The sequence below is a fragment of the Spermophilus citellus genome (assembly GCF_964194105.1).
Source record: "Spermophilus citellus genome assembly, chromosome: 4".
Taxonomy (NCBI): domain Eukaryota; kingdom Metazoa; phylum Chordata; class Mammalia; order Rodentia; family Sciuridae; genus Spermophilus; species Spermophilus citellus.
In genome coordinates this window covers 28,491,891-28,503,518 of record NC_138185.1, presented here as the reverse complement: position 1 = coordinate 28,503,518, position 11,628 = coordinate 28,491,891, and the positions used below count along the sequence as shown (strand labels likewise).

Here is an 11,628-nt window from a genome sequence, read left to right as displayed (position 1 = left end):
CTTAGCATAGATAGCCTTTACGATGTTGAGATATGTTCCTGTTATCCCTAGTTTTTCTAGTGTTTTGAACATAAAGGGGTGCTGAATTTTGTCAAATGCTTTTTCTGTGTCTATTGAGATGATCATATGATTCCTATCTCTAAATCTATTGATGTGATGAATTACACTTACTGAAAAGGTATTTTTTGAAGGGACAAAGGATTGACACATATCCATGGTTGACACAAGAATGGATCAGGTGTTTTCATATAGTGATCTTGGGCACTGTCCCAAGAGGGTGAGAACAGAAGTACACAAAGCTTCTCGAGGGACTGGCTCTGAGAATTCACACCGTCTCACCTCTGCCAGGTTTTATTGGCCGAAGCAGGCCAAATACTGAGGTTCATCTCCAATTCAAGGGGTAGAAAAAATATTTTTTTTTTCTTAATTTGTTATTATATGTCAACAGAATGCATTTTGATGTTGATCCACAATGGGGAGGGGGTAGGCATGGTAAAGTGGAGGAACTTTGATTGGGCAAAGGAGAGGGAGAGTGGGGGGGTTGCATGGGGGCAGGAAAGATGGTGAAATGAGGAAAAATTATTGTGGCTAGTAATTAGTGTAGCCCCAAGGAATGCTGGCTGGTGAAGACGATGCTTGAGGGTATTTGTCTGGGGTAAGCATCCCATGAATGGAAGGAGATAGAAATTTCTGGGATTTCTTTCAGTCAGAATCCAGAGCAGAGGGGGTCTGTCTGTTTTACACAGATGCTCCTCAATGGGGTCTGGGGCAGAGTCTCTATGAGGAATAGAATGCCCCTATCCCCAAGCCAAAGCCAAGGGCGACCCCAAGAGTCCACAGAGAGGGGGAAGATGTTTAAAGAGGCGTCACAGCGCACCTCGCTCTGCAGCTGGGGGCCTGCTGTGCTCAGTCATCTGAGTGGGGGCCTGGTGGGAGTTCCTGGGGGCATTTGACATGGGGGCCAAATGTGGACCCAGATTCTGCTGCTGACTTCCCTCAGGAGATTCCGTTAACTGTGTGAACTGCAGGCAGAGGACAGGGCGTTTGAGGGCAGCCCACTGGTCTATTGCTTGGAGGGGCAAGAGGGGGTGAGCTTCCCAAGGGCCAATGGCCCCCATGAAGTGGGCCACCATCATGAAAGCACCACCGTGAACTTCCATGGCACCTGGGGGGGGGGGGCTGTACTTCCAGGGCCAGAACCAAGAGGGCCCCGTTGGCCCACATCAGGAAACATGTCAGTAGGGAGGCTGCATTGAAATACTGCCCTGTCAGGGATGGGTCGACCCCTGACTTCAGCACCAGTGAAAGTGGACCTTTGCCACTGAGTCTCTCTCCACTGCTCTGGCTCTGAGGGATCCAGCAAGGAAGGGAGAGAGGGACGATTAGGAGAACCGTGCCCCCTTCACAAGCCTGGGGCAGGACTGAACTGAGCAGGAGGGGAGAGATCCTGGGCCGATGTGGAGTCAAGGTTTCTATTTAGACCAGACGGATCCCTTTAACTGGGAGAGTGCGGTAGAACTGCCACAAAGGGATTAACTAGAGCAAGTGACAGGAAAGCTATGGAATCTGCTTGGGGTTGTTTTAAGGGGCAAGGAATGTTTGAGGAGCACGTGTGAAGGCAGAGAAGGTTCTGGTCAACAGCACTGTGTGGCCAGCTGAAGTGGTGCCTCTGTCCTGGGCGAGGCACCCAGGAAGTGCTGTGGTCTGGGTTTACAGGCTGGAGGCTTGGTTCCCAGGGTGGCCGTGTGTTAAGAGCTAGAAGGACTTTTAAGAGGGAGGGAGATTCTGGGGGGTCGTTAGGTCACTGGGAGGTGCTGGACGGGATTAGGTAGTTCTCCTGGAACCTCAAGTTAATTTTCATGAGAACAAGTTGCTTTAGCAGAGCAAGACAGTCCCTCCCCACTCTCTGACATTTTATCTTTCCCTCTTACATATACTCCTGCCATCTGCCATGAAGGTCTCACCAGAGCTGATACCTCCAAAACGGTGAGTCAAGTGTTTCTTTTTTCTTTGAACATTATGTGGCCTCGGGAATTTTTGTTACAGCAACAGAAAATGGGGAAACATGTAGAGACATTTTTTAAAAGCGTTTGCCCAGCACACAGGGTGTGCTTGGAGCCTACTGTGTGTGACCAGAAACTCTCTCCTAAGGCAGCCTTATCTGTTTTTAGACCTCATGTTAGAAATCTTTCCATGAATTGGCTTGAAATGTCTTCCTATTTTTGCACCTGGAGCCCCACAGAACAACTCCACCTCCTACGGACATTGGAACACAGAGGACAAGGCCTCCCCCAAGTTCATCCTTTCTCCACAAGGTCTTGGCCCTGGCCCCTCTGTCTCCTCCACCAGCCCAAGTGAAACAGCAGTCTGCTCGAGTTGTTGCCATGTGATTGCACTTATTTATTTTGAGTGTAAGGATGTTACGCTACAGCAGATCAACTAAGCCTTCCCTGCCGTCCATGGTGACCCAAGGGCGGAGCAGATGTGTCCCAATTGCAGGCTGGGGATCACCAAGCAGTCCAGACTGGCTCCTCCCCGTATCCATGTGGAGAGTGCCTGGGTCCGTGCTCTGACCGGCTTGAAGGGTGAGCAGGGTCATGGGGTTCACAGCAGGAAGCTGCAGCGGGGGGCAGCAGCTGGGAATGTGCAAAAATGATTAAGTCACAGGCCAGTGATTAAGGCCTGGCCCGGAGCTGAGGGGGGATGTGCTGGAAGTTCATGTCCGGCAGCCTCTGAGGGTGGAGTCTGGGCCACACGGGCAGGGGTCTCACTCCACGGGTGAGCGTCCCTGCTGCATGGTACCCAGGTTTGTAGGGAGGGTGCCGGGCCCTTCACTCGGCCACATCGATCGACAGCATGGCCTTGATGGCGGGGAACTTGTTGCAGGAGAAGTCAGCCAGCAGCTGCTTGGTGCCACTCCGGGTAGGCAGGATCTCAAAACGGACCTTGGACTGCTCCTTGGGGCGCAGAGCTGGCACGCTGATGAGGAAGGGTACAGAGCAGTGTTGATGTGAGAGACACAGACCTGGGGCCCCATGGGCCTTCTGTGACCCCAACCCTGACCACTTCTTCAGCTCCCTCCAGCTGCTTCTCTTGGTCACCTGGACCCTCTAGCCCTATGACACCCAACAGGGGACTGTGGGGGAAGATTCGTGGCCCTGTAAGCATGGGCCCTGAGGGCTGGCTCTTAGCTCTGGTGACTGGGACTTCCCAGGAGCTCAGGACTGGCGAACCCCCAAACCTAATGCAAATGCAGACTGTTGAGTTTCAAGACCACCTCCTCCTGCCCTCCCCCACCAAAAAAAGTGAAGAACTCAAGGCCAGAGGGAGCTCTGTCTGTCCTGCCCAGGGCAGGCCTTCTGTCCCCTCCCTTGCCATCCCCCCACCGGCCGCTCCGGCCTGGGACTCACTCGATCTTGAGGTTGCCCCGAAGCAGGCCACTGCCCTCCACCATCAGCACACAGTCCTTGACCGGCTCGTTCAGGGGGTTGGAGAAGATCATCTGCACATTCAAAGGCTTCTGCACCTGAGCCTGATCCAGCACCTGTGGAGGAGAACGGCCACCTGGTGAGGGTGGGGCAGGATGAGGTGGTGACACATGGGGGAGATGTTACTGAGAACATCCTGAAAAGGGGAGGGCCATTGATTTAGCCCTCGTAAGTGCCCGATGGCTCTCAACATCCAAGTAGGGGATTCTTAGCCAGCATCATCAACCCATGCTATGGAGGTGAAAACTAGGCTCGGAGGGAGAGAGGGTCTCTTGCAGCAGCCGAGCGCAGGATGGCTTCTCTACTACTCTGCAGGGAAGGACAGCCCCCTGCTTCCCAGAACAGCTCCTTGTCACAGGTGTTAGGTCCCAACACCTCCATCCATGCCACTCTTCTTTGATGACAACCCAGTCTTCTGATTTCCTTCCAAACTTTGGTTCTGGGTGTGTCATGTTGTGGTCTGGGTAGGGCTCCAACACTGACCAGTCAAGGGTAAAGAAAGTGAAGCCAGGACTCAGGGTCAGAAAAGTAACCTGGATTGTTTAAGATGAAAGCTATTGTCCTTTTTTTTTGGGGGGGGGCGGGTACTGGAGATTGAACTCAGGGGCCCTCGACCACTGAGGCACATCCCCAGCCCTATTCTGTATTTTATTTAGAGACAGGGTCTCACTGAGTTGCTTAGTGCCTCTCCATTGCTGAGGCTGCCTTTGAACTTGCCATCCTCCTGCTTCAGTCTCCCAAGTTGCTGGGATTACAGGCATGTGCCACCACGCCCAGAGAAAGCTGTTATCCTTCTGCAAAGAGCTGGCCAGCACTCTGGACAGACATATCTGGTAAAGACCGACAATTATCCCTCCTGTACTAGAAGGGACCAAATGAGATCACAGACAGGGAGGAAAGTATTATGGAAATTGTGTGGCTGGGGGAATTCTTTTCTTCTGCTTTCAGGATCACGGGAGGTTGCTGTGTTTTGTTAGTTTGGTTTTGGTTTTTCTTGTCATTAGTCCTCACAGCAACTCACTGCATAGTGACAAAGCGTTCAGACTAATGCAATAACTTGGGAAATCCACACACTAGGAGCAGCAGGGCCCAGCAGGTTCCAGAGCCTTCGCTCCTTTTGACAGGCCTTGCTATACCGACCAATAATTTGTGCATAGTTCAAGTGGTCTCAAGACCATGATTTTAAGTGTATGGTATAATTTTAAGAGTGAAGCACTATTTTAGGCTGTTAGGATGTAACATAAGTAGATGTCATATTTTTTCCATCGATATTGGAGATCTCCACGTGTTTGTTTCTTTTTCTTTATTGCTATTGACCTTCTTCTCCTACTAACCCTGATCTGTAAATATACCGGAAGGAGAGCATGAGGACCACAGGTCACAGATTTGGAGGACGTCAACTTTTGGAACAGTATTTCGACTTTCTGACTCTACTGCCTAAGGTCCTCAATGCTAATTGTCAATCAGTGCCAGATGAGATAATGGGATTTTACCCAAATTGTTATCTTTTCATACAAATCACCTTGGCGAGTTTAAAAATCTGTGCCGTGCTCTGAGTGAGCGAGGCCTTGATTTGTTCAATCAAGTCAAGAACATCTCCATTGTCTGGAGGCTTCCAGGAGAGAACATGAGTGTAAGAAGGAAACTCAGGGGTGTTTCATAAAGATTAAAGGTTGACGATGGGACCCTTCTGGCCTGCGCGTGTTCTGATTTCCTTTGTAAAGATAAAGTAGCCTTGATATGGAGATCCAAAAGACGTAGGGTTAAAATGTTGAATAAAATATAACTCTAAGGAGGTCTGAGGATATTGGATAAAGGAATGGAATGGGGAAAAACAGCTTCATTTCAACACTCATCATTTTAAGGCAAAATGTTTTCATAACTGAGTTGGCTGCTAGCCACCGTCATTTTCTAGCCTGAGGCATTGGAACGGACACTTGGCCATCCGTTGTGTCTTGGCAAAGCCTTGTGAAGAAAGAAGGCTATACAGTACAGGGAACATGAGGGGACTGACAGTGCCATCTGTCCCCGGGGTGGGGGTTGGAGGGAAGAATGCGAGCCCAGACCCACAGCTCTGGCCAATCATGACCCAAGGAGGGCGAACTTTGTAATTTACAAATATTGATTATCTACTAAGAAACTGTGCAGTGAAAAGCCCGGAACACGGGGGCACTTGCTTTCTTGGGTTTACAGTCAGGGAGGGGAGCAAACCATTGTACCAATAAACAAGAGATTTCAGCTGGAAAAAAATGCAGTGAAGGAAGAAGATGGGCAGGCGGAGTGTATAACTGGGGAGCAGGCTTGATTTGGGGGCATCAGGAAAGACTTCCCAGGGGAAATGGCACACTGAAAGGGAAGTGTCTTATTATCCCTATGAGAGAGTGTTGGTGCTGATACATCCTGAGGCCCAGATATGAGCCCATTTGTTTGCTCAGCCTGAGGTCAGAATTACTGCCTCTGCCTGCTGTCCTCACATGGGCCATCCAGGCACTGGGGAAGCTGTAGGGGGACAGACAGGCTTAGAGTCCACACAGACGCTCCTTCTTGGCACTGAAGAAGGGACAGAGTGGTAGCTGGGGCCCCTGCATGGCAGGGCTCCTAGGAGGGAGTCTGGAAGCAGAGTCTGCAGACAAAGGCCAGCTCTGAACACAGAGAGAGGGTCCTAGGGCTCAGCCACTTTGGATGCTGCTGTGGCGACCAACCTTGGAAAGGACACATAGATTTAGGGGAAGGGGCCAGAGGTCTAGCCCCGGCTCTGGTAGGAACTGTCTGTTCCCCTTTCTCTGGGCCTTGCTTTACCTAGATGTGAATGACAGGATATAAGAACCCGAGATTTGGCTTCTAAGAGTCCATGATTCCACAACCCTGGGCTCCAGAGGCTGGGGAGATGCGGGGAGTCAAGTCTGCTAGTTATCTGATCCATGGACGGTGACTGAGCGGCAGCCATGGAAGGACTCTGGAGCTCTCCGTGGACCCTGGGATTCCCGAGCCTGGGCCTCTGGGATTCCTGGGCCCAGCATGGCCCAGAGTCCAGCACGTGCTCGGTAATGGTCCAACAGGCGGAAGCGAGCCCCTCCCCAGTCCTGCCTCACTGATGTCCCCAGTGGGTCTAGAATGGGAACCAAAGAAACAGCCAGCAACTGTGCCTGTTTATCTCTCCAGACAGGAAGCACACACTGTGGCCTGAGCAGAGCCCTGGGCTGATGCATTTGGCAGAGACCTGAGCCAAGCTGAGCCTGGTTCTCTACCATTTGTGCCGAGCTGCGGAGGCTGGGCGCTGGGGGCCGAGGCACTCCTCCCATCCCCTTACCTCCAGGATCAGCGCGGGGTTGTCCAGGACGAGGTCCCGTTCCACCACCACCTCGTCCTCATCGGCCAGCTTGCATATGGCTGTGGTCCGGATCATGTTGTCTGCCTTCAGGTACTTTTCATACTGACCGTACGAGATCTTCACAGGATGCTGCACTTCTGTAAGAAGCAGCCAGGGGAATGGAGGGAGGGTGGGGATGGACCCTGCTGTCAAGCCAGGTCAAGCAGGGAGGAGAGTCCTCCCTGGGCCAGGCCCTGCGCTGGGTGGGCTCCAGGGCAGGGCCCAGGGAGGGCCCAGAGCTCCAGGGAGCTGGGCGGACTCTGGAAAGGATGGGCTTCGTCACCCCCTGCTTTGGAAAATGTTAAAGACAAGTTTCCTCCTAAAGAGGCAGAGAGGAGTGGGAATGTTAACTGATTGCCTAATGGCAGTGACAATAACGATGACAACACAATAATAACCGGGGAGGGAAGCCAGGGTATCAGCTAAAGAAGTGCTTGGAGCCCTCCTAGTCATCTGATGACCTGGGATTCTATTGCAAAACCTTCCCCAACCCGCTTCTGGGCTCTCCTGCTTTGGAATCATTCACACGCCAGTGACAAAGCTTTGCAAGGCCACATTTTTCTAAATCATGTTGCTCCTCTTTCATGTCACAATAAAAATCTTCCATGGCTTTTGGCTACCTCAGAGATGGAGCCCAGACCCTCAGCTGGCCCTGCGTTGTCTGTGACTGGCTCACCTCCACGTTTCTCATCATTCCTTACACAGAACAGGCACGTCTGTCCTTCTCCACCTGCCTCTTGTTCCCTACATGGAACTGCTTTCCCTGGCCGGAGTCCATCTGTCCAGCTCCTCTCCAGGGTTCAGGGCATCTCCTATTCTGATACTGCAGTCCTCCAACACTGCCTCTGCTCTGACGGCCCTGGACACTGTTCTCTCCCTCATGCAGTTGTGCTGCTTTTGATCCAGGAGGAATTTGCCATGACTGTCCCCAGAAAGGAAAAGACAGTCCCTTGCATCAGATGCTCCAACCCTCTCAGTGACTGAACCGTCTTGATCCAAACCTGAGGTTCAGAGAGAGCAAGAGACTTACCTAGGATCACCCAGCAAGCACTAGACAGCATCAAGTCTCCAGGACCACTGTGCCTGCCTCCCCACCTCTTTCCCATTTTGGTCCACTGTCTCTTGCTAAAGGACGTTTCTGAACCCATTTCCCTTATGTGGATTATTTTTGGCCTCCAGAAATAGCTTCTTCCAAGGCTGGGAGTGTAGCTCAGTGGTAGAATGCTTCCCTATCATGTGTGAGGCCCTGGGTTCAGTTCCTACTGAACTACACACTACACACACACACACACACAAAAAAAAAATCCCATGAAAACAAACAATACAAAATCCTCCTTTGAGTTTCAAAGGTAAATAATATCACCTGTATGTGTATGTAGGAAGCAGCAATCAAAAACAAGCTAGCGAAAGAAAGATAAATAGAGTAGAGCGAGGAGAAGAGGGAGAAAGAGAAGAGGAGGGAGGGAGGGACAAACAGAATTGAAATCGAATCCCATGCCTGTATGATTTTGTCAAAATGAACCCAACTACTATGTATAACTAATGCTGTAATTAAAAAAAAAAAGAAAGAAACACTGACGTGGCTGCATCAATATAGTAGGCTGATTTTAAGTCCTTTGAGTATACAGAGGAATGAGATAGCTGGATCAAATGGTGGTTCCCTTCTAAATTTTCTGAGGAATCTCCATACAGCTTTCCAGAATGGTTGTACCAATTTTCAGTCCCACCAGCAATGCCATGACTGTCCCCAGTGTGCCTTTTGTGTATAGCAGTTCAACTCACAGTAGCTAAACTATGGAATGACCTAGGTGCTCTTCAACAGGTGAATGGATAAAGAAAATGTGGTATATATACTCAATAACATGACTCAGCCTTAAAGAACAACAAAATTTTGGCATTTGCAAGTAAATGGATGGAGCTGGAGAATATCATGCTAAGGGAAATCAGCCAGTCTCAAAAAACCAAAGGCTGAATGTTTTCTCTGATATGCAGATGCTAATTCACAATGAGTGGGTGGCTAGGTAAAACCAGAGGTACTTTGGATGAGACAGAGGGGAGTGAAGGGAGGGGGTAGTAAGGATAGTAGAATGAATCAGACGGTGTTACCCTATGGGCATATGTGACAACATGACCAGTGGGATTCTACATCATGTACAACCAGAAGAATGAGAAGTTATACTCCATTTATGTATAATGTGTCATAATGCATTCTACTGTCATGTATAATAATTAGAAAAAATTTTAAAAACATTAAAACAAGTTGTTTCTGATATTTAAAACATTTCTACCAAAATCTGTGACAAGAGACTGGTGGAGGATGCTGCCTTCTGACAGGTGAAGCAGATCTTAATTTCTCTGCAGACACAATTCTTTCATGATGGGCTACATCATTAATCAGTTTCCATTATGTGAAGCAAATAGCTACCCCGCCCTTGCTAATCGGCTTTGTAAGTCCAAACTTTTCATCACAGCTGGAAGGATTTTGCCAGTGTGGGCATACCTGCATTCTGATCCCACAAAACCCGGCTGGCTTCCTCCGCTCCACCTCTTCCCTCCCCACTTGCCTCCACCACCCTGGGGCAAGGAGTCACTGTTCCTCCCAAATGCTCAAAGCTCCAAGAAAACCTGTCACTTTGTCAGGAATCAAGAACTCCACTCACACCCTGGCAGCTCTGGGGGAAACTGGGGAGGCTTCGAGACCCTGTGATATATGACAGTCCACCTGGGGCTGAACCTGAAAAGCGATCCCTGGGGAGGGGAAGTGAGGTGGGGGCGGGGTGAAGGTGGGAATGGTGACATGGCAAACAGGCTCTGGAAACCAAGGATGAAGACCTTGGCATTGCCACTCACGGGCTTTGATGCCATCTCTAAACATGGACACTAATATCTACCCTCTTGGAGAAAACTTGAACAAAGTAGTATTTAAGGACACTCTGCAAATTGCTGGGGTGTGTATGCCTGTGCTGCGGCTATGAGCTGCCAACGCTTCCTTCCCTCCCTCTCCTAGGGTGTAAGAGGATGTTGGTCGATACCATCACGACTTAACGCTGTTCATAGAGATGGTAACTGCCAAGCACTCACATCTAAGGCTTATCCCCCTTCATTCCTCTGTCCCCAGTCAGCTAGTTCACCGGGAGCCCAGCAGGAGCCCTCCTGTTCTCCACAGACTGCTAACTACTTTGCACCGCTTAGAGGACGAGTTACCTTCTTCGGATTCCAGGGATATGATGGCAGAGTCCTTCCACACCTCGTGGACAAGTGTGCCATTGTAGACGATGGTCCAGGCGGTCATGTGCACGGCCACCGTCTTTCGGTCCTGGCTCTGGTTCTTGAGCAGCAGGACTAGGTTGACTTCTTGGCCTACTTCCAGTACACCGTTGACCTTGAACCTCCCAGAGATGCTGGGAGACGACCCCTCTCCTTCCTCACTCTCGGCCGATGTCGGCCTGATGGACGCACTGGGTTTCAGTTTTTTCATTGCCCGTTGTTGCACTTGTCGTTCCTCACCAGAACCTGGGTGTTGGGAAAAGGCAGCAGCATCTCAGAGAGGTGGCAGCAACTGGGACGAAGGTCAGTGGCCTACCTGGAAGGGGGGTCCTGGAACTAACTAACACTGGCTCTACTGCTCTGCCACCATGACACTCAAAGCAAGGTATCCATTCATACTCCTAACCGAGGCCCCCAGGCTGCTGGTCGTGGGTCCTTTCTCCAATCGGGTCAATATTGTCATGAGGCTGGTCTGCTCCTGCCCAAGATGACTATATGGCTGGATCATTCTCTTGTGTCAAGTTAGATTTCTTTCTTTTTTTCTGGTACTGGAAATTGAACTCAGAGTGATCTTACCACCCAGCCCTTTTTTTTTTTTTTTTTAAATTTTAAGACAGGATCTTACTTAATTACCCAGGCTACCCTTAAACTTATGATCCTCCTACCTTAGCACAGGTGTAGACCACCACCATACCTTGCTTTATTTTTTTAAAGGTTTTTATGGGACTTAACAGGTCATTTTAAAGTAAATAATAAAAACTGAGCTGAAAAAGGTTAGGATGAATTCATAAGAAAAAAAATACAAAAACCAAAGTTATGATTTAGACCTGATTTTGTTTAAAAAAAAAAAAAAACTCAAAACACTTCCCTGTGTTCCCCTGCCTTGTGTCTAAAGGCACTTTAAAAGTCAGAGAGTGACATTTCTGTCTGTGCCAGTCAACTAGAAATTCCCGTGGCTGGTATGGTTCCAAGTTGTGAATAAAAGGGTGGGTTTTCTGATTCTGATGCAGTTGAGGGTGCTGCCCAATATGAGGGGGATAAGGAACCCTTGGAGAGTGACAATTATGTACCCAAAAAGGGCTCTGGGGGCAATAAAAGCTGAGTAACCAACTACTGGCCTCTGCCAGGCTGACTCAGCAGCCTGAGGCCGGCTAGGCAGTGTGAGGCTCCCTGCCTGGACCCGGAGAAGAAGAAGGAGAGTTCTCCCAGGAATCTGGAAGAATGACCACATTGACCTCTGTAGGCCACCCGATGGACCCTTGCTCCCTCAACCAACCTGTGACATTTCTAAGGCGCCAGGTAACTTATGATCAGCACTTTACAACTTGGTGAGCTCTTGCCTGTAGGTTATAGGCAGAGACTTCAGAGGCTGAGGGATCCAAGCACATCAGGCTAAGAGGTGACTGGGCCAAGCCACGCTGGGGATTAGATGCAGAGGAGGAAGGGACCTTCTAGAGCCCTGGCCTAAGGTTCCTCCCACACACCCTATTGAAAGGAGGCAGC

At 50.0% G+C, this 11,628-nt stretch overlaps 1 protein-coding gene across 1 annotated transcript in view; it reads right to left on the bottom strand.

Annotated features, from left to right (window-relative positions):
* Positions 1-2,397: 2,397 nt before the first annotated feature.
* TGM3 (transglutaminase 3) overlaps positions 2,398-11,628 on the bottom strand; it is a gene marked incomplete at its 5' end in the record, with an annotated part of 64,646 nt that continues 55,415 nt past the window's right edge. Inside the window, 4 exons of the mRNA XM_081292826.1 lie at positions 2,398-2,979; positions 3,411-3,544; positions 6,799-6,956; positions 10,063-10,371. Of these exons, the coding sequence (XP_081148952.1) occupies positions 2,832-2,979; positions 3,411-3,544; positions 6,799-6,956; positions 10,063-10,371 (749 nt within the window). The 3' untranslated portion in view covers positions 2,398-2,831. The remainder of the gene's footprint in view (positions 2,980-3,410; positions 3,545-6,798; positions 6,957-10,062; positions 10,372-11,628) is intronic.